Raw genomic sequence first — 23,397 nt, 5'->3', positions numbered from 1 at the left:
GTTTGGAGAGGAGGAATGCCCCCCATTTCACTGGACCAGGGAATGCTGAGCACCAAGCATGCCAAACATTCCTCTGGCTAAAAATGGGGGGTGCTATTCTAGGGTTAGCAACACTGGCCCATTAATTCTGAACCTTCTGAGAATTGAAGATTATCCCCACCCCACGCCCCCACCATATCCAAAATTTCCTCTAGAAAGCCCTAGCAGAATTCCATCCCCTTCCATTCTGAGGGAAAGTGGTTAAAATTAGGATCAGTCCCGAGAGATTGACAAGTTAGATGCGGGGAAGGCTGTCCCCTGAAATAAGCTGTTTCCCACCGCGAATGGGCGGGGCGGGAGCCTCTAGTTGCAACCCAGCAGAGGGACGGCCCCTTCTAAGTGTGTGCAAGAGGTCTGGTCCCCAGCTTTAAAATTCTGGACGCACCGCGTACTGACCTCTTCTCTCCCCCCAGTGGTGGCTAGCCCTTCCCAAGTGTGCAGTTGTCTCCTCCCTGTCCAGGCCGGCCGTCGTCCGGCGCCCAGTTGAGCTACAAGTGGCCGAGTGCTACAGCCCAGCGCAGCGCGCTCTGCACACGGGCATCTTGGCTTGCGGCTCCACGGGCTCTACGAACTTGAGCAGCTAGCTGTTGCCTGTGGCATCACCAGTGGGTCCCCAGCTCCCTGCCTCGCGCTCTCCCTTCCCTCGGAGCAGCGGGTCATAGTGAGCCAGCAGCCAGCAGCCCTCCCAGGATCTTCCCGCCTGAAGTGCAACTATGCTGCTAGGCGGAATCCTGCTGGTAGTGCAAGGTAAGAACCGACAGGAATACCCCCGAGGGCGTCCTGGAAACTCTACTACTCGCACTGGCAGGGTGGGGCTCCTGGTGCTGGCTCAGTCATCCAACGGCTCTTCTGGATCATTCGCAGCCACTAAGCTCCCTGCCCTGGTCAAGCCTGGGATGGGGGGTGGGCGTGGAATTACACAGAGGAGGGTCCCTAGAGAGTTGAGGAAGGTCATGCATCCTTCTCTCCCTCCTTCCTGCATGCCTCCCCCAACTTTCACCAGGTAGTCCCCAGGGTTGGTGCAATGCTGCCAGGCAGAAACCCAAACTGAAAATCCCTTTGTGCCCACAGCCTTGCAGTTTGCCAGTGCCTTGGACCTGCCCGCTGGTTCCTGTGCCTTTGAAGAGGGCACTTGTGGCTTTGACTCGGTGTTTGCGTTTCTGCCTTGGATTCTAAATGAGGAAGGTAAGGGGGCACCATGGAAAAGTGCCCGAAGTGAACTTTCTTCATGGCTTGCTCCCCCTGTCCCCCGGAAGTAAAGCTATCTTGGAGTTAGTTCCCTTTGAGAGGAAAATTGTGAGTCATGAAGCCTCTTTCCAACTCTTCCTGCAGCAAGGAGCCGGCCAGGAAAACCATGATGAAGGGGACCGCTGTGTACCTGGCTCTGAGCATGCGTGCGCTCCTACCCGCAGCACACCTTATTGAAAGGGACAAAAGGGGAATTCTGCTAGTGATTGTCACCCACTAGCCTTGTGCCCCCTGCAGGCTGTTAGCCTTGCTGGTCTTCAGTGGGCACGTGCCTGAGCTGAGAAAGTCCATGGGAAGCGTTCTCAGGAAGCTATGCAGAAATGTTTTCCCACTCCATGAAGGTCTTCAGTTCTAAGACCTCCCGTTTAGGTTCACCCCTCAGCCATTTTGCCTCTGATTTTATCCCTTACCATCCCGTGCCCCTGGGCAAATGAGTTAATGCCAACACAGAGTATCTGAAGCCACTGGGCTGAGGGCAGTTGGTCATAGATAGCTCAGTACTCCCGACGGCTTGGGTTCCTGGGGCAAAATGAAAATGAAAAAAAAAGTCCAATGTGTCTTCTTACCCCTTTTTTGCCATAAAAACATTTTAATAGCAGGCCCTGGTGTCCCTCCTCCTTTCCGGTCTCTGCTCCTGTCACCCTCATTTTGAAGCTTCATACACTTCTAGACCTTTAATTTGGGCTTGGAGTAGACTCCTTTAAAAGACATGCCGCCATAAAGGAAGCCAGCTGAGCTTCCTCCCAGCTCAGTTGTTCAGCCTGGCTCCCTGGAACAGGACCCCTGCTTAGGATGTCGGAGGTGTCACCATAGCTCTCCCTGCCTTGCCTACATGAGCTTCCCTGACCCACACAAGTGGCTGACAACTGCCTTGGCATGAGAATCTGAGACTTCAGACAGCCCGATGGTTGACTGGGTGACCAGCACTAGGGAAAGAAGCTGGAAAGTACTAAGTCAGTCATTGTTTTGTCGCCAGCACTTGCCAGGTCTGGAGTGCTGTTTACTTAGGTGTACATGAGAAAAATCAACTTGTTAAGGGGTCGCTGCTTTGCTGGTGACTTTAGGAAAGACTTGAAGTTCATCGCCACCATCTTGCTTTCGGCTCTGATTGTGTTTGAAAGATGGCTCTTCCTATGTGATGGCAGCGGCGTTGGGAGCATTGTTCCCTAGGTTGCACTGCTTCTCAAAGTTTCTTTAAGGAGGCATCAGGATGACCTGGTGGGCATGTTCCAACAGTTTCCTTCCCCTTCTTGAGAGTTTGATTCAGTGGTCTGGATTGAGGCCTGAAAATCTCTCACAAGTTCCAAGGTACTAGGACTGCTGTTTCTACTGATCTGGGCGTATGGACTTTGAAAATCCCTGACTACCACTGTGTATGCACACACACACACACACACACACACACACACACACACACACACACACACACACTTATACCTATGCTGTTAGCCCCAAGTAAGACTGGAGTCAAAATGAACAACTCACATAGACCTAAGAGTGAACAGCTCCCTGAATCCTTTGTCCTAAGCTCACTTCTGTTGGGCTACTGTAGCCCTAGGAAAAAGAGAAATGGATGTCTTTCTCACAACCAAGGGTCTGAGTTCTTAAGTGTTCTCCATGGTCTCCAGTCAGATCAAAACTGCCTCCCAGCCAGAATCCTGGGTGAGCATGCTGCTGCCTGCTGAGCACAGGGCCCTCCCGGCTGGCAGGAAGGGAGGCACAGAGTTGGCATCTCTGCACCAGTGTGACCGTTAAATAGCCCCCTCCGGGGAAAACAGGACGATGCCTATAGGAAAAGGTGTTTGCAGCTGAATCACACCATAAAGGCACCGTAGCTCTTCCATTTTCTTTCATGTAGCCACTGCTCTCTGGCTGGAGGCTGAGACTGCTGAGTTGGCTGGCTGACATTAATTCATCCCCTTCTCAGGACTCCAGGGCAGAGAGGGAAGGTAGGCTTTTATTCTAGGGCTCAAAGTTTCAAAGGCTGGAACTTGGATACAACTGCCCACTGCAGACATTGGGGCAGCAAGGCAGATGTGTGGCAGCTGCTGAGCTTGCCTGTAACAACTGATCGCTGAGAAATTATACTAGTTTGGGAAATTAAAGTAATAAAATTGTGCCAGGCTAAAATTTGGGAAACCTCCACTTTATTGCAGAAACCCTTTGAAAGAGATTCCAGACGCCCCTGTGTGCTGCATCCACCAAGAAAGCTGTGAATGTCACAGACTTTTACCCACAAGTCCTTGCAACACAAATAGCATTTCCTAAATGTCCTTGGTCAGTGGGTTAACCTACAGTAGAGAGAGCAATGCCAATGGCCAGTGAAGGGTTGATTACAGAAATCAATCTGTAAATTAGAATTTCCTAAAAGAGAGTCGGGTCTTGGAAGAGTTGATGAGCACCCCAAGTCACATAGCCCCCATGAAACTATGTGAGGCCCATTTCTTTGTTTATTTGATTGTTAGATCGCTATGTATTTCTTACTACCTGGTTCATGGTCATATATAAATATTATATATATATATATATATATATATATATATATATATATATATATATATTCCTACCTTCTCAAAGCAAATGACATTATACCAAACTCAAATTGAAACTTTCTCTGAAGTCTTAGGTTTGAATTCAATCTTAGGAGTTAAGAAACACATTTTATAAAAATTTCCACGTTCATTTATCTTTATCAAAACCACCTTTTATTTATTTCTCGTTTAGGGAATACTGAGTCCCTTTTGAGCAACAATCCTCAGTTAACACTAAGCCTGTCCCTTCTGCTTCCCTCCTGACAGCTGTAAGAGCAGAAGCCCTTTGACTGAGGATTCTTGGAAACCAGACAGTTGGCCTCACAATTCAGATTAGCAATTGAGTGGGCTTTGCTCTCGGTTTTGGCTTGGTAGCTTAGCCTTCACTCTCTAAGAAGCCGTTGGTTGAGCACTGGGAGGAAGAACAAAGCTAAACATAGGTACTATTCTTTTACTTGGGCGAAGAAGGTGGATGTGGGAGCGATTCTGGTCAGGAGAAAGTAAACAGGGCATTCAAAGCATTTATAAGGAAGATCCGCTTCGTGTTTCCTTGATAGTGTCCAAGGAGGGAGAAATTTCCTAATACAAGAAACAGATGGGTGGCTTTTGCACCTCAGGGAGAATGATAATATGGAAGCTGAGAAAGCATAGCCAGGAACAGGGTTGGGGACATGGTAGGGTGTGCTAATACCTCACTGTAATGATATGCATGCATATCCCCCCTTTCTCTCTCTCTCTCTCTCTCTCTCTCTCTCTCTCTCTCTCTCTCTCTCTCTCTCTCTCTCTCTCCTACTACACCCAGACTCTTTGCTTGTCTTTTAAGGATACTCCCCATTGGCCATGTGAGTTTCAGTTCTGCACACAGTCATGTGCCAATTATTATTAACAGTGATAAATCCTTCCTGATTCTTCTTGAGGCCCAGATGGACCCTAAGTCTGGCGAGGATCCCAATAGGACTTTATGGAAGAGAAAGCTATTTTTTCCTTCCCTGTGTGACCATGGAAGGCCACTGTAGCATCCCACACAGACATCCCCAAGTTGTCAAAGAAGATCTTGTCCCCATTGGCCCTGTGTTACCCCTGCTGGCCATTTCCCAGCAGAAGTTCCACTCACCCATAACCCTGCTGGATAGAGGCTGGAAGCCAGAACAAGTCTAGAATGTTCCTTAGATGCCGCTCAAAAAGACACTGACTGCAGAAATCTGGCTAAATTGTTCCTGCTACATCAGATGCAACTCTTTGGGGTTTCCCTGGTGTTGCTGCTGCCAGATTGAGCATGACTGTGTGTTCTGGGCCTGAGCATCTTTGGTCCTGCTCAGTCTCTGCATATGGTATAAGAGTTGGACTTGAGAAGCTATCCAAGGCAAGCTATCTGCTTTTCACACTGCATCTAGACAGGCTAACATTCATAGTTGGATACAAGGTTCATGGCAACCCTGGGGCAGACTCTGTCTCGTCTGTTCAATACTATTCCCTTCCTCTGCATAGCTGGTGAACAGTGAGCCCTGCCTTCCAAGCCTCACAGTGTTGGTAACTCTACATCAGAGATCCAGTTACATGTTTAACATGTAGAAGAACACCAATTCTCAAATGACGTGTTTAGGACCTATCACACCCGCAAGGAACTGCGTTTTATATCATATAAAGATATTGTTTATTTTCTCCAATTTGTAAGAGCTGCACACAGTCTTCAGCATGTAGGAAAAATCTCGGCACATAATTGGTACTTAGTAGGTAGTTGAATGAATGGATCCAGCATCTGACCATGAAAACACACTTGTGCCTTTTTTTATGTTCTACTGTTTTTCCTTCACCTTCAAAGTCAGTTCCTTTTCATGAGAAGCAGCTTGAACAGTTTGTTAGAAACCAAGATGACCAGCTTGTATTAGAACCAGGCACTGTTCCTTCAAGAGTAGTGGTCTTAATTATCAGGGTTTCTATTGTTGTCGTGAAACACCATGACCAAAAGCCAGTTGAGAAGGAAAGGTTTATTGGGCTTACACTTCCAGATCATAGCCTATCATTGGAGGCAGTCAGGACAGGAGCTCAAGGATGGCAGGAACCTGGAGGCAGGAGCTGATGCAGAGGCCATGGAGGAGTGCTGTTTACTGGCTTGCTCACTATGGCTTGCTCAGCCTACTCTCTTATAGAACCCTGGACCACCAGTCCAGGGATGGCACCACCCACAATGAGCTAGATCCTCACCTATCAATAATTAATTAAGAAAATGTCCTACAGGCTTGCCAGCAGCCTCATCTTATGGAGTCACTTTTTAACTGAGGATCCTTCCTCTCAGATAAGTTTAGTTTTATGTCAACTTGGCATAAAACTATTCAGAATAGTAGTGTTCATTACTTTTCCTCTCTATATCCCCAAAGAGATACAATGGGGCTGGAGAGATGGCTTGATAGCTAAGAGCACTGGCAGCTTTTCCAGAGTCCCTAGGTTCAATTCCCAGCACCCACATGATAGGTCACAACCATCTATAACTGCAATTCCAGGAGATCTGATGCCCTCTTATGTCCTCTATGAGTACCGCACACATGTGGTATCCAGACATATGTGCAGGCAAAACACCCCATATACAATAAAATAACAAAAGATATGAATACTGAAAATACTTGCCTTTTAAGATTTTTGTGAAGATTATTCACACTGACACACTAACACATAGTGACCGCTGTATGATACACGTAACCCGATTCCCATACTATCACCAGGTTTGTATCTTAGCAACATTATACACATTATATATAGACATTCATTCTTCTAACTCAGCCTTCCCATACAGTTTCTGGGGTGTGAAAGACATGAAGGACACTGTAGCTGTCTTTTGTTTGTAGCTTTGCCATTTGCTTTTCATTACTGGTGCAGCCAGAGGGTGAATCTTCTTATCCTTGCTCTGTGTTAAGTCCCTGTGAGCTCCATCTAACTTGTGTGTGCCTGGAAAACACATGTGTGTGAAAAGAGATGAGACTGCCTCTCACACCTAGTTTTTCATCTTTCAGCAGCTACATCTTTTTTCTTTAGAATTCATCATTTGCTCTCTGCCCCTTACTCTTTCTCACATCCCAAGCTGTTCTTCATTTATCTCCCTCACAGAGCTGGGACCTCAGCCTCAATTGGTTCTTGTTTCTGGTGGTGCCGCTATCTCTACGAGACTCCCAGCATCCTGATATTCACTTGGTTTCAGGCTAACCTCGACCTTCCTGTCTGCCAACCTGTTTAGGAGATGTCCTTCCTGACCACTCCTCTTGGAATTTAGCTTGGACAGCATCTGCCTGCCTGGCCGGCTTATGGGATAGACTCTCTGTACGATCAGCCTCCCTCTAGGCCAATGTCCAGGCTGAGTTCCTCCTGTCAGAGGAGAGGGCTGGGAGCTGTTCTCTGGATCTTGGACCTCTCCCCCAGAGATGGCTGGGGATTTTTTAGGATGTTTTCCTTCTCTTAATTACAGAAGTCAACCAAGGTCACAGAATGCTATTATGGGACTTTATGTTTGCTTTGCCATCCTCAAGTTTCTTAATCTACAATGACCGTGTTTTGTAACTTTTGTGTCAGGATATAATATTCAACAAAAGTTCTGGCTCTTTCTGAGTGTGATGGCTTATCTCAGCACTCAGGAACTTGGAGACTGGGAGTTCAAGGCCGCTTGGGCTATAGCACAAGTTCCAGGAGTACGTATCTCAACAAAAGCAGAAAGAGATCGGAGGGGGAGGGAAGGAGGTTCTATTTTTGTTTTTTAAAAAGATGCATTTATTTTCACTTTATGTGTATGGATATTTTGTCTGCATGTATATCTGTGCATCATGTGGATGCAGATCCCTTGGCCAAGGAGAGGGAGTCAGATGTCCTGGCCCTGGAGTTACAGGTGGTTGTGAGTCATTGTGTGGATACTGGGAATCAAACCCAGGTGCTCTGAAAGAGCAGCTGGTGCTCTTAGACCCTGAGCCACCTTTACAACCCCAAAGTACTGAAAGTATCAGTATTTCTTTTATTAGGTTACTTAGAGCCTGGTCCTATTTCTGTCTTATGTAACAAACTTGATGTTCAAGAATTTGAGGGAGATCAAGCTATGTTAATAGAGGTCATTGGGCATTTCAAGAAGTAGAGCCAGCTGGTAATGGACTCTACTTGGGCATTCCAGATAGTTAACCCTGATTTTCACACCTGTCAATTTTTCTAATACTGTTCAATTTTTTTCCAAATGCTTACCCAATCCCAAAGATATGTTCAGTCTGCTCCAGAGTCTTAACCTGTTTGACTATCAACTAGAAGACACAGTACTGTTGCAGACTGAGGAACACATCACTAGTCATATACAAACAAGTTATTGAAGAGCAAGAAACTTTAGTGTGCCTGAAATTCCTGTCTCGAATGCCTCCCCACCCCATTTCACCTGGATGCTCATCCTCAACACTGGTTGGGCAGCACTGAACATTTCCTTGCAAGCTCTCATGCTACTCCAAAGAATTCTGATTGATTGGGCCAGAAAGAGGACCAGATTTCACACCCTTAAAAGAACTGGCTGGCTGGCTGAAAGACTGACTGATGGCTAGGCTGACATGCATCTGTGGTTAAAAACTAGGCATGGGGTGACTGCCGTTACATAGCTCCTATAGCTACAGTGAAGAAGAGACAGCGACTCATTAGAAACCCATGAGTGATTATCCATCTCCCCAAACTTCCTATCCCAACATTCATAGATTCTTCATTCATGGCATTTATGATCTACTTCAGATTCTATTTCCGTCTTTCTCTCCTGTTGATCCCTACCACACTCATAACACGCCCTTCGTCCCTTGTCGCTGGCTCTAATTGCACTATTCTCTGCTGTTGCCTTTCTTGTCTCTTGTCTGACTCCTGCCTGTTTGAAATGGCTGCTGTGGTTAGAATATGATTTAATCATTTAATGTAGTTGGACTTTTTTGGACTTCCTTAGGGACTTCCAGCTCCCCAATAATGATAAGGAAACTTATTATTAATTATGAAAGCTTGCCCTTTAGCTTGGACTTGTGCCTACCTAGCTCTTGTAACTTAAATTAGCTTGTTTCTATTCATCTCCAGTCTGCCACGTGGCTTTTTACCTCTTCTTCATAATTAATATCCAGCTTCCTCAGTGTCTTGCTGATATCTCTTGCGGCTCCCGATTTTCAACCTTAATTCCTCTCTCTGCCCGTGAGTCTGGCCTAACTTCTCCTGCCTAGCTATGGATCATTCAGCTTTCTATTTAAACCAGTCATACCAATACATTTTCACAGTGAACAAAAAGATCATCCCACAACTATTTAATTATGCTAACTCAAGGGTCTGTGTGATAAAGGCTTGGTCCCTAGTGTATAGAACAAGGAGAGTGTGTTGGAAAATGAGAAGTCTTTAGGTGCTGGGGTCGTGTCCTTAGAAGCGACCCTAGGACCCTGTTTGTCCTTTCCCTTACTGTGTCAGTTCCAGATACGATGATTTTGCTCTTCTGTGCTCTCCCTCCATGATACGTTGTCATCAAGAGATCACATGAGTGGTGGGGGGGGCTAACCTGCAAACTGCGTGATTCTTTTTTATATGCAAAACTAGTTGCTTTATTGTAGTCCTGCAAAGCTGACAAATGCAAATGCTCTAGATGCTTTAAAGCCCAGTTGCTCAGCGAACATTGCACAATCATCCCAGATGGACGAGGCATTTCCCTCCCCCCCCCCAATTTACACCGAACTCTCCACTTTCCATTCTGTAAAATCTTATTACTGTCTCCTATCGGCGTCTCCACCCCTTCTCCTCATCAGAGGCTTGATGGAGAGGGGATATGGCTTTAGCAAACACCCTGCACCCGATCAGTCTCTAATGTCCTTTTGAGAGTAGATAGAAAAATAAAACCCTCGACATTTTTCCTTGCAGTGAAAGAGGGTGTGTTTAGTAGTCCTTCCTGCTGGATGAATTCAAAGACGTTAGAGGCTCACCTGGTAATTTACAGATGTAACAGTGGAGCAGCATCTGGCTTATCTCACCCGTGCCTGGTCTGTGACATGCCCGTGGATAAATAGCTCTTGGGCTATTCTCCATCAAGGCTCCCGAATGCCTTGACCCTCCGCCATGATAAACAACCACAGTGCTGGCTTGAGAGCACTCCCGCTGGCTCTGAGAAGCAGTTTTGGGCCAAAGGTTATTAGACTTTGAACTAGCCGTTGGAAATGGTGTTTCTAAGGAATTCTGTGAGGGGTCAGCCATGCTCATCTTGATGGGTATACATCTGTCTGCTCCAGGGAGGGAATTTCTTAGGCAGGAATGTGGCAGTTGGAAAATCAGAGGATAGAGTGTGTGGTCAGTAAAACCTGCTGGAATGTCTGATTTCCCTGCTTTGTCCTTGGGGGAGTCTAAGGCCAAGAATGAGAAGCAGTGCAGTTTCAGAGACCCGTAACATCATGAATGAATCCTATGTTCTATAGGAAAGGACTGGTCAAGAATACTTATCCCATCGTCAAGCTTTTGAATGCCCGTTGGAAACTATGTTAGTAGGTGGAGGACGCATTCTGTAGAGTACACGTGCATGGAGTTGTTCATAGACACAGGCCCTGTCCTTGGTGGCAGTCACAGACCAATGGGACTAAACGAGTATCTATAATTTATGGGAGAGATTAGAAGGAACTGTGTACAGTAACAGATTATAATTGCAAGTAACAAAAATGACCACTTAAGTAAAGCAGAAGGGAAGTTGTTTGAAGGGAATCAGCTCCCAATACCCATACACTCTCTAGAAGGCTACACTTGAGTGGGAATAAAGAGAGGCAAGATCTTACTAGAAGAACAATTTATATGACCTTCCCCCTAGACATTGGTAGCTCCCCTGCTGGACCTGTCTGTTCAGTAGCTATGAGGCTACTTCTCCGTGTAGGGCAACATTAAAATAAGGCCACTTGCTGAGAACTGTTCTGTAGCCTGAGAGGTGGTACAGGGAGCAGGAGAGTTGTGTGTGAAGGGGAAGAAGGGAGTAAAAGACTACAAAGTGGATTCAGTTGGCAGTGCTGGGCGAGTCCTTGGTGCCAGTACCAAACCAAGGAAAGCGACCCTCAGGTTCCTAGTTTGGGAGAGTGATACTAAGATTTGGAACAAATTCAAGAGGAACTTCACATTTAGGATAGGAAAGGGCATCATATCTTCTAAGTTGCTCCAGAAAGATCTAAGTGGGGTCCTCTGGCGAGTGTTTGATGCCATAATCTGCAGTCACTGCTCTCCATTTAGCCTTCAGGGAGAGTCTCCTGAGGTCTGCCTCCTCTCTACCTGGCTCAGGCATCACTGGTGTGAGGCGAGACAAATCCTTCCTCAGCGCTTGGATAATTGGGGGGTTTTGCTCGACTTTGAGTACTTATTGAGATAATGAGGAGCCAGGCAAAAAGCACGACTACAGTGCTGAAATAGATTAATAAGGAACTTGGTTGTTTGTCCCGAGAGCTTCCAGCACAATTCTACAAATCCAGGTGGAGAGGAATGCTCCGTTGGCAAGTCAGAATTAGGGGACCCAATGATAGATAACCCATATCAAGGTGGTAGATTCTTTTTTTTTTTCAAGACAGGGTTTCTCTGTAGCTTTGGAACCTGTCCTGGAACTAGCTCTTGTAGACCAGGCTGGTCTCGAACTCACAGAGATCCGCCTGCCTCTGCGTCCCGAGTGTGGGGATTAAAGGCGTGTGCCACCACTGCCCAGCTAAAGGTGGTGTATTCTTTTTGACACTTCATTTTCCTACAGACTACCACTTCTTGCAGCAGGAATTTATCATCCAGATGTTAATAGTAATGGCAGCGTTTGTCTTGATAGTCTAAGATCACAGTGGTCTCCTGCCTTAACTTTTCTAAAGTTCGTTTATCTGTTTGTTCACTGCTGTGTGATCCAGACCCAGATGGCTCCCTAGTGCTAGAGATTGCACGGATCTATAGAACAGTAGAGAGAGGTACAACAGAACACCTTGGAAATGAACACAGAAGCTCATCATATGATGCTACCCCAAAGTCAGAAGAACCTGCATTGTGGCTGGAATAAACTTTAAGTCACTGTTCCTTTTTCAGTTTTTTATCCAGCTGCTTCCCTATCAGACCTCATCTTTCTATTTTATTTTATTTTATTTTTGTTTGCTTCCTTCCATTCAGTTGCATGCTCATCAGAGAAGACTTAAATTCTTTGGACAATCACTGCTTTAAGGAACTGTAAAGTAGTTGCTGAGAACAGTTGCCCAAGATTCAGAATCAAAAACAAACAAACAAACAAACCCGAAGCATGTGCATTCTACAGCCAATGTGTTCTCTCTCACTTGGTTATGACACTAAAGCTCATTACTCTAACATCCTGAAGAAAGCGCATGCCGGGGAGGAGATGGATGGGTACTCAGCCTTCACATCCACAGAAGCAGCCATGTTCTGGCAGCGCCCGTTCTTGTTTAAGCCCTCCACTGTTGGAGGTTTGAGGTCACATGATGCAACTGATGGGGCTGAAAGATCGGTATTGAGTGACAGCATCAGGAGAACACAAAAGGTGATGATGCTCTGTATGTGTGTCAGTAAAGAAATGACCTGCTCTTGTTCTACAGAGAGTGCGAATAGGAAGTTAAACACTTCGTTTTCCAAAATGAGGTCTTAAAACATTTTGAAATTTTCATTTAAATTATTAGGAAGCTTGGAGCTATTTATTAGTTGATCTGTGTTCTGATACTGTCTAATATAACATTGAATAAATGATGCAAGTTGTCAATGAATGAGTGATCAACTAGTAACTCTCCTAGTAATTGGTTTACATTGATCTTAAATAAAGTTGCAGAAACCAGTTGAGGAGAGGGGAAAGAATCTGAAAGTCATTTGCAGAATGGGACAGACAGTGGCTGCAGACTCTCCAAGCACACAAGTAATAGACAAAATCTTGACCACATGATGGAGTCACCTCAGGAGACTGGACTAGACGATGAGAGCGGGATGACCAACAATGCTGACCGATGCCGAGGGAACAGGCAGAACGTATTAAATGGAGCCCACTGCTGTTTGGTGAAAAATTCTAAGCAAAAAGACTTGAATATTTAAAGAGTGATTCAGTTATTGTGTTTTCTTTCAGGAAGTAAAACGCAGAGCTTCCTTGTAGATTATGGGGAAGGACCTAGCAAAGAAAGAGAACTCGGCAGGAAGAGTTTAAATCCAAAGGATGCCAGAGCATGATTTGGGTCTAAGGGGACTTTAGTGACAGAACAGATTCTAGTTGCCAGTGGGATGTGGAAAGGGAACCTCTTGACATAGTCACACAGTAGTTAGGGTCTGTGACATAGACCTAGCAGTGCTGAATAGCGCCTGCCACACACAAGCATTGCCATTGTCTCTGACCAGCATAACAATCTTGACAGTAATGTAACCAATTAGTGATTTTACAGAAATTAAAATAAAGCCAACATAGAGAGCGTTGCCAGCCACAAGCCCTCCTGGCTGCAAAGGCTTGAGCTTCTATGGGCTCTGGACCATCTCCCCTAGTACGTAGGATAGCACCTGTATACTTGCAGAAGTCAGCACCAGGGAAGGCAGAAGAGCAGACTTCATACCATTCTAGAGATCATAGAGAGCCTCTAAAGAAATACAGGGGAGGCTACAAGTCCTAACTCTCCCTGCAGTTTCTAAGTTACAGCTAATATGCCTCCCATGCAGTCAGTCACAAGCACTTGGAAAGAAAGCAAAGCAGGGGCAGGAAAATATACTTTATTTTTTTCCATAATAGAGTTTGCTCTTACAGCCATTTGGAGGATTCACTTCTGAGGCCTCAGCGTAATATTGAAAGAAAACCCCAGGCAACTTCATGGCTTGACCTATCATACTTTGGCAGTTGTATGGAATACTCCTGGATTCAGCTTCATCTCGTCTTACCGCAGAAGACTAGAGAGTGCGCTCAGCTCAGTGTGCTTTCAAGCTGGCTGCCCTTCCAGATGCACAGGCCTGGGCTTAGTCTCTTCCTCACAGAATAGCAAGGCAAAGCTGCTGTGCAGCGGTATGATCTACAACTGTGCAAGATGCTCAGAGAAATTTCCATGCCTTATTTGAAAACGTTCTGCCTTGCTGCCAATTAGAGCTGAAGTGTTTGGGGCTGTGCTTATGAGACGGCTTTAATATGCTGCATGTCCCCAGAAAGCGCTCCATGTGCTGTCCAGCACCTTAGGACTGAGCCTATCTATTCCACAGTTATAACTCGGGAGCCTTCCTTTAGCCTCTTTATCCTCTAGGGCATTCTACTTCTGTAATTGTGTAAAGCACACACACACACATGTATATATATTAGGGTCCAATTCCAGAGGATTTGCTTTCACAAATGTGTTTTGATCCTGCAACAAGCAATTTTAAGGCCTAAACTTATTTTTTTTAAAAAAATGCTTTGTGTTTTATTACAAATCCTTAAAAGATGGGAGTAAGTGTTGGAAATCCCATCTTTGTTTCTGGAACATTTTCCCTTTCTCACGATTGTTGATAAGAAATGTGTGATTCAAGTGTGTGTGTGTGTGTGTGTGTGTGTGTGTGTGTGTGTGTGTGTGTGTGTGTGGAGGGAGAGAGAGAGAGAGTCAACACTGACAGTGTCCTCTTGAACTCGTATTTGCTACACAGAAAAAAATAAAAAACATGAATATATCCTGAGTTCCGTAGAGAAGGTCAGCTTTTCATCTTTGTTGTCGACATAAACTATAGTACCCACCCGCAATCTGTCCTGAATATTGAGTAGCAGAAGAGAAACGATGTTGGGGATGCAGGCACAGAGGCACTGCTCTGCCATGCGGTATGATTCACTCCAAGCGTGGGCTCATAAACTCGGCCTTATCTGCTTTGTTAGCATGTGCTTTAAAGAGTCTTTAATTGAAAAGGAAATTATGATCGCCTTAAAGCCTAAATCCCAAGCTTTCGGCCATTGCCGTTAAAGACCATGTCAATGATTATCAATGACGCATTAATTTCTGTTGGGCTCAAATGGCCCTCTTGTCTGTTGAGTATGCTGTCAAACAGCTTGTAAGAGAAGATGAGGATGATGTATTCATGGAAGTGGGTGGCTCGGAATGTTTCCCGTTGCTGACATCCCTCCAGCTCCTTATCTTGCCACACAGGAAGCTACTAACAATAAAATGCCATCAAAAGAGCAAAGGGGGGCAAAAATAGTTTACATTTTTAATTAACCCCTCTCATTTGTCATTTAAGTTGTCTGGAAGTTATCTAATTTTGTGACTGTGTTCCTGTCATAAAATAAGTTTGGACACATTCATGAGCCATCTTGTGTTAAGTATAATATTAGCCTGGATGGAATAGGCACTATTCTCCATCACTCCATCACGAGTGCCGTTAGCTGCAGCCATGCCCAAGACGTCCTGAGTTTGAGACTCAGCACGATTTCAGAACCTTTCCTTGGAGGCATCTGATCACTAGCAAGGCTGGAGAGTGAGCGCTAGGGATTCCGAGGGTCCGTCTCCTTCCTGTCTCTGCTACTAGCCACCAGATGCGCTGCAACACGTTTGCCCATCAAGATGCCCTGAGATGCAAGCAGAACATGGCATCTTTTAATTTTGCCCTTATTTCTAATTTCAGAGTTTCTAAACAAACTCTAAAACCAAACGGGCATTTCCTGAGCATATTGCTATTGATGAAGACCCAAGAGGAAGGCAAATGATGACAACCACCTTCTAAAACAGTTATTACGAGCTTATTATTATTATTATTATTTAGTGTGTTTGACGCTACACTAAAGCTTCAGCCCACTGAGTTCTCACAGTGGCCCAACAAGGAAGATGGTCCTTCTAGTTGGAGAAGTGGGAGATGAGAGAGTCACAGAGCAAGGAACTGTTGGGTCTTTTTTATTAATCCTAGATCTGTCTCCAAAGATGAGGAATCACCACGCTCATTGTCTCTCAGTCCTGCCTGATGTTTGGTAGGAGCTCCCAACAGGCTTAGTGAAGGAAACAGCAGTACTTACGAAAACAGCTGCCACTTGTGGGTGTGATTTCTCCTATCTGAGTCTTGGTCTGTGTGTTTTATGTTAAGTCATTTGAACTCTGAGCAGCCCAGAGAGCTGGGTCTTATATTAGGGCTGTTGAAAATGAAGTCTGCTGAAACAGGTCACGGAGACCCAAGGCAGCATATCTATTTTTCATTACAGATTTTCTGTTCCAATCTGAGTTTTGTGAAGAAAATACTACATTATTATTATTATTATTATTACTATTATTAGTTCTGGGTACTGATTCCAGGACCCTGAATAAGTTAGCGAGTGTTCTAAATCTAAACTACACTCCAAGCCAGGAAATAGAAACTTTAATATTTACTTGTGAGATTGGAAATTTGTCCATGGGTTCTGGTATAACTAAGAGAAAAATGATGTACTTTATTTCATCTATATTTTTATGGGCATAGAGCCCCCCCCAATAAAGTCTAACTTGAGAAAATCTTATGCCAATCTTCTTTTCTTTTAGAAATAGCACAGGGGTCTAAGACAACAGAAGAATTTTCTGTTTGGTTCCAAGTTAAATGAGATTAAGCTGAAAACTCGTGTGAGAATCTCCCACGCAGAGTCCCCATGACGGCCTTGTGTTCCCTGGACAAAGCCCAAAGTCACTTGTGCTTTTGATAATCTTGGTAGTCTTCTTTGGAAAATGGGTCAGGAATCTTTTATGCAAAAAAAAGGTAGAAATGTGGTATTTGCTTGCCGAAGGGATGTGAACAGCACACACCAGATAAGTCTAAGGACAACAATGGTTTAATCTCGGAATAAAGGGAAGGGTTGGGTTAGTCTACCTTTCTGTCTTTGCACTCTCTATGTACTGAGCTTGTCTTTTGATTTATAGATTGTCCCTGAATTTCTCTTTAATCCTTACAGCTCTTTGTAGAAGATATTCTTTATTAAGAAACTGGGAGTCATAGAGAGTTAAATATTTACAAAGTTTTTTCATAAGATATGAAAATATATTTTAGGAAGCAGCAGGATAATAAGGGTTGTGTCTACTAAAAATGGACACCTTTAGCCTATTTTTTAATATTTTGTTTCATTTCACTGCCTAGGTAGTAAAGTGACCAGACTGGGTAATAAGGATTCCTGCCCTTTAACGACTCAAGGCGCCACAGAGATGTGTGTGTTCTTCCGTCTTATAAACGATAACCAACAAACAACTAGCCTCATAATAAACAACAGATGAATCGATAAAGAAAATGCGGTGCATACACAAAGTGGGATTTTTTTTCAGACACAAAGAAAACTGAAGTCATGACACTTGGAACATGGATGGACATAGAAATCATTATGTTAAATGAAATAAGCCATATTCAGAAAGACATCTGTAGACATCAGAGATGGTGAGACCTTTGGCTTTGTTGGTTTTCCTAGGGTTGTTCTGGTGATCTAGGGTCTTTGCTTCCATATGACTTCATTTTTATGTGCATGAGGTGTGCTTCCTGGTGTCAGAAGATGGTGTTGGATCCCCAGAACTGGAGTTACAGATGGTTATGAACCACCATGTGGGTTCTGGTCATTGAACGCCAATCCTCTGGACGAGCAGCCAGTGCTCTTAACCACTGAGACACCACTCTAGCACTCCACATGACTTTTAAGACTTTTTTCTATTTCTGTGAAGAATGGCACTGGAATATTGTTGAGGATTGCAATCAGTCTAGATTGCTTTTAGAAGTATAACCATTTTCTTTTTCTTTTCTTTCTTTTTTTGGGACAAGGTTTCCTTGTAACTTTGGAGCCTGTCCTGGAACTAGCTCTAGACCAGGCTAGCCTCGAACTCACAGAGATCTGCCTGCCTCTACCTCCCAAGGGCTGGGGTTAAAGGCATGTGCCACCAACACCCGACATATAACCAATTTCACAATATTGATTCTTCTAGTATATGAGCATGGGAGTCAATAACCTTGAAACAGCCCAGGACAAGAAGGGCTGTTGTGGTAACTCTCCTGCCTCATCAGTTCCAAAGAATTACCACGTTTTTTTTAACCATTCTTTAAAATGCTTGTCAATCTGTGAAAGAACAAAGTTATAATTCAGTTTAAAAATTTCTTGGCTTTAATCTTACAACCCTATAATCCAGCAACACTTCATTCCATAAAATAGAATAAGCATTCCATGGAATGAGAAAAAGAAAGTGCTTTTATAAACATAATGAAAAACAAACAACAACAACAAAACAATCAGAAACTAAGGTTAAAAAAAAGTAGATCTGTCATTTCAAAGTCACTTCCCTCGTAAAGTGGTCAAAGAAGACACAATAGAAAAAACTAAGCAGTTGACTCCAGGTGCAGTTTTCATAGGATTAGTCTGGGGAACTTGGGGCTGGAGAGATAGCTCAGTGCTCATCCACTTCCAAAGGATGGGGATTTTTATCACCAGCACGCACATGGTGGCTCACAGCCATTTGTGACTCCAGTTCCAGGGGATTCAACTTCCTGTAGGCACCAATCATTCACATGGTATACATAGACATACATGAAAGAACATACACATACTAAAATTTTTTTTTACTCAGAAAACTTCATTATTGGGCTGGTGGAAGCTGGCCTGGTTTGGACTTGTGGTTGTCCATGTGACTGATAGAAAAGGTCAGATGACGTCCTAATTTGGGGTTAGTGACGCAGAGCATAAGTGACTCCATGTTGAGTTTTAGCCTGGTTTAGCCATCAGATTCTAGTTCCAGAGCCTAGTCCAAAACCCTGCCCTCCTATGGTTCCTGCTCAATAAATCTTGTGGACATAGACTCCATCCACGAGGCCGAGATTCTAGAAGTCAGCATCCACATTGTTTCTCATCCTCTTGGGCATGATGTTAAAATTGTGGTGAAAAAAAAAATCACAATACTCAAAAATCAATAATGTTATAATGCAATTTTTAAAAAAATTCGAATTTAATGCAAATAAGATTGACAAGGTCTCTAACTGTTAAGTGGAGAGATTCTAACCCAACACTTGTTGCACACTCCTGATGCCCCCTCCTCTCACCCTCGTCCTAACCCTGTGAAGAGGATTTACAATGAACTGAATGAATGGATATAAGATTAGCGTTTGGCTCACGTGCACTGAACACAGGATTAATGATCAAGTGAAATGTTCTTAGAACTGAACTCACTGATGAATCCTGTGGACAGATTCCTTCCTGCTGTCAGTCTGTCCATAGCTGTTGACTCAGCTGTAATGGTCGTGTGGAAGCCTGGAAGAGTGGCCTGCAGCCAGCTTTCCGACGGACCTGTGCTGCACACTGAGGCTTTTCCCAGCTTGTCTTTGGCTGGTCTTCTCTGAAGCTTCTCCACTTGACTTTTCCCTTTTCTTATTGTTTTTCTTCCTTTTTATGCATTTGCATTTTTCCTTCTAAGAAGTTATAATACAGGTATCCTTTGGTGTTTTCAAGAGTTTTTTTCTAGGTCCCCCAAGGATACCGAAATCCAGCAACAAAGTATTTTCTTGTAACCTCTGCATCCACTGCTGGGTGCAGGTAGCTAGCTCACAGCACTTAACATGGTGTGGCTGCTGCCAAGCCGCTGCTGTTCTGTGCTGTCTAGGGGAGAATGAGAACAGGTTCGGGCATGCTTGGTCTAGTCACAGTTTCGTTCCTGTGTGTACTTACAATCCACAGTTGGTTGGATCTGCAGATCTGGAACTGGCAGATGGGAAAACTGGCCACAGTTATTTAGAAACTCAGGACAACAATATATAGACATACATATGTGCATCTTCATAGAGTATGCCTTCCTACTGCTCCTTACCACATGCACCCCTCCACCCGGGGCAGTAAGAACAAGCTTAATACAATGTGGTTGTCAATTGATTGTAGAAATAGAAGGTAGGGAAAAAACATGGTTTAATTTTTAGAATTAAATTAAATCCAAAGTCATCATTATGCTTACAGTCAACTTTTTATAGGCTTTTCATTTTAGAGTAAAACAGAAAGGGACGTGCCTGGTTTGCTTTCGTGTAAGTTCAGCCCACTTTTGCCTGCTGTTCTCATTGTTAGTGTTCGGTGTACATTAGAGACTTAAACAAAAGTGGGGACAGAGTTTCGGTATTGTTCAAAGTTACCTGTCATAAAACGAAAATCCGGGGTCCAAGTATGTATTGGGCAGCTTTACCTCTCATCAAACACACTCAGTTCCAGAGCGGGTCACTGTCACTGAGATCCGCCTGGTTCTGCCTCCTACTAGCTGGGGTTAAAGGTACCACACTCAGTGTACAGGGGTAAATAAACAGTGTAAACAAGCATTTCCATGAGAATGCCTACTTGCCTAGACAGGAAAAGTTTCAAAAGTGAAATTAGCTGTTTTCAGCATGACCAGATCATTCATTTATTCATTCATTCATTCATTCATTCATTCATTCATTCAGCAAGTATCTACAGAATGTCTATCTGTGCGCAGTGCTGGAGATTCAACAGGGAAGAAAACAGCCATGTCCGGCTCACATGGAACAAGGGTCATGGAGGGGTGGCAACTCACCAGGAAGCATGAGGGGAGGACAAGTTAAGTGTGGTCTATTTAAAAGCCATCCTCTGGATCCTTTATAGACAAAAAAAAGTGAAGTTAAAAACAAAAGTGAATAAACAGGCTTCCCAGTGAGATAGGAAAGGATGGATGGAGGGAGAGACAGGTAAAGCTCATCAACCCTGCGGACTGTAAGGGGGATTTAAGATGCAGTCCTGGGGTCAAGCGAGCCAACAGCATCACTTGCACAGTGTGTACAGGATGCAAGGAAAGCTGAAAATGGTTTCTAAGTTTGGTATGGTAACACATGCCTGTAATCCCTGCACTCAGAAGGCAGGGACAGGGGGATCGCTCCAATTTCCAGGCCACTGTGTGTTACATAGTAATCGCCAGGCAACCAGGTATACATTGCAAAACCCTGTCTTACAAAAATAAAACGTACCAGGAAAAGATGGTTTTCAGCTGACTGAGCAACTGGAGAGATGATAGCACCACTAATAGAGATGGATAACAACAGGAAAGATAGCTGGGGGAAGGCCAAATCGGGACCAGAAAACTCAATAGTTTCTAGAGTGGATATATACCATTTTACCCCCTAGTTAGAAATTTAAATGCAAATATTCAGTACACACTGAATATGGGCTTCTGAAGTTCAACTAAAGTCCAACAAAAAGACATAATAAATTGGGGATTATCAGCAGACAAAGGATATTAACTTCCCAGGGCTGGATGTGATAAACTAGAAAAAAATAATGCAGACAGGAGAGAGAAAAGGTGGATGATCAGGTCAATATTCATAACAGAGATGAAGAGGAGATGCCAGCTAGGATCTAGTGAGAAGTGGTGGCCCTATAGGGAGGCAGAAGGCCACTTGGGAGTAACAGACTGACTTCAAAGGAGAAGAGAGAATTTCCAGATGGGAGAGCTTCAGGGATTTAAGATCAGTCCAGAGAAAGCCTGGGGTTGGCCAGCACAGAGACTTAAGATGAGCATGCAGAACAACTGGGGGACTGGCAGCACACAGACTTGATGATATCGCTTGGAATGGAGGAGAGCATCTCTGAGCAGTTGGCCTTTGGCCAAGAACCATGTTGCATAACTCTTCCTTGAGGTCACTTGTGACTTTTTCTCTCCTGGACACAGAGAGATCCATTTCCTAAACCTTTGAACAGCTACAAATGCTGGCATTCACTGCAATGAAGTTAACCAAAGTGTCTGATGTCTTTTTGATTTGTCTAAGGCCAGAGAGTCCAGATTCGTTTGTGTCTATTACTTTCAATGTACTGAGAATCATGGAGACGACCTTGATGATCATGTAGACAATCTCTCACTCTGTCTATAAGGAAATATAATCCTGTAAAAGCAGGGAGTTTTTTTTATTTGTTTTCTGTGCTTGAGGTTGAACCCAGGGATTTGAACACACCAGTATATGCCCCACCACTGTGCCATACATCCAATTTCTAGAAAAGTAGAATTATAGGAACAGACAAGAACCCAGGAATCTTTTGGCTGAATCATGTATTCAAGTTTAATGATCCACAGAACTCCTTTCTCTTCCCACAGCATACCAAATTGAAAAAGCTTGGAGAGTTTGTTTTTTCTGTTTTGTTTTATTACTAAAGGCATTCTATCTCTCAAGTATTGTAAGATAGATCTATCAATCAGGTGATTGTTTAGGATATAGAAAGTTCTATTGATGAAATGCATAATTGACTGAGTAGCCAAAATGTTCTTCCTTCCCATCAGAAAGCATTTCTGTCCATGCCCTTGTTTGGTTTTAGGGACAGTGATGGAATTTATCCCATTGTTAAATTTCACCATCCTAGGCGACATGATAGAAAACCCTGATTATAACTAGGTCATATAAGGACCAACAGCACAAGTCTTGGCCAAAACAACTCAAGGCTTGATAAACTCATTTCTTTTGTTCAAATTTTACAGTTTCTGTTTACCTGACTCACACAACACATGTGTCTTGTGACTCGCAGAAAATCTGGGCTTGAACTCTGCTTTCATCCTGAAATGGAACACAGTTGAGAATAGAAGAGTATGTGGGGACCAAATATTTGAGTCTGTGTGGTAGGGAACCACAGGACTAAAAAGGATTACAGATGTTGTGGAACGCTTTGAGCATCACAACCACTACTACCTTAATCAGAGCAACTGTGATCACAAGAAAACCTCAGAACTGGGCCTGTTAAGTTTACCTCATACAAGGGGGCGGGTGAGGGACATTAGATGCTCACCTGAGAGTCTGTCTTCTACTGCCTGTATCCCCATTCTAGCTCTATGTACATGTACCCCAGCTGCATATGGTCTCTGGGGGTGCCAGGTTAGAGCGGGTAGAAGATGAACTGATTGAAGGGCTTATCTGTGCAGCTACAGAAAAGTCATCACCATGATGGGGTGAAACATTTCAGTGATACAGCTGTTTAGGGATCACCCACACCCCTGTAAGGAAGCCAGTGAGCTCATGGTTCACCAAACTGACCATGAGCGGACCCAGTCCTTTGGTCATCATAAGTATCTCATGCGAGGTGAAACAGATGCTTGCACATGCCTCCCCAGGAAGGTTTGTACAAAGTTAGGCCATACTTAAAGACTGAAAGCAAACAGGCCACATGCAAAACTTAGGATTTCTCTAAGGTGTATCTGGATCTAGGTCTAGGCTGGGGTCGGAGTGAGAGGTTGTTGTAAGGGAGGCTACTTGTTCGTTCCCAGCTACTCAACCCCAGAATAATCACACCGAAACTATATTATTTAAATCACTGCTTGGCCCATTAGCTCTAACTTCTTATTGGCTAACTCTTACATATTAATTTAACTCATCTCCATTAATCTGTGCATCACCACGAGGTCATGGACTACCAGCAAATTTTCAGCATGTCTATCTGGCAGCAGCTCCTTGAGTTCTCCCTGACTCTGCTTCCTTTCTCCCAGCATTCAGTTTAGTTTTCCCTGCCTAGCTCTGTTCCCCTATAGCTCTGCTATAGGCCCAAAGCAGTTCCTTTATTTATCAATGGTAATCACAGCATACAGAGGGAAATCCCACATCAGGTCTTTGGTGCCACAAATTTCTAGTTTTCCTGGTTAGAAAGCATTGATGGGTGGGTGGCCTCTGGCCCTTTAATTTG

At 44.1% G+C, this 23,397-nt stretch overlaps 1 protein-coding gene across 1 annotated transcript in view; it reads left to right on the top strand.

Annotated features, from left to right (window-relative positions):
- Window positions 1-520: 520 nt before the first annotated feature.
- Window positions 521-23,397, top strand: part of Mamdc2 (MAM domain containing 2) — a 136,702-nt gene continuing 113,825 nt past the window's right edge. The window contains exons 1-2 of the mRNA XM_075973717.1: window positions 521-786; window positions 1,111-1,224. Coding sequence (XP_075829832.1) covers window positions 753-786; window positions 1,111-1,224 — 148 coding nt within the window. The 5' untranslated portion in view covers window positions 521-752. The remainder of the gene's footprint in view (window positions 787-1,110; window positions 1,225-23,397) is intronic.

This window comes from Microtus pennsylvanicus, chromosome 5, assembly GCF_037038515.1.
Source record: "Microtus pennsylvanicus isolate mMicPen1 chromosome 5, mMicPen1.hap1, whole genome shotgun sequence".
Classification (NCBI taxonomy): Eukaryota; Metazoa; Chordata; class Mammalia; order Rodentia; family Cricetidae; genus Microtus; species Microtus pennsylvanicus.
This window is presented reverse-complemented; position numbering and strand designations above follow the sequence as displayed.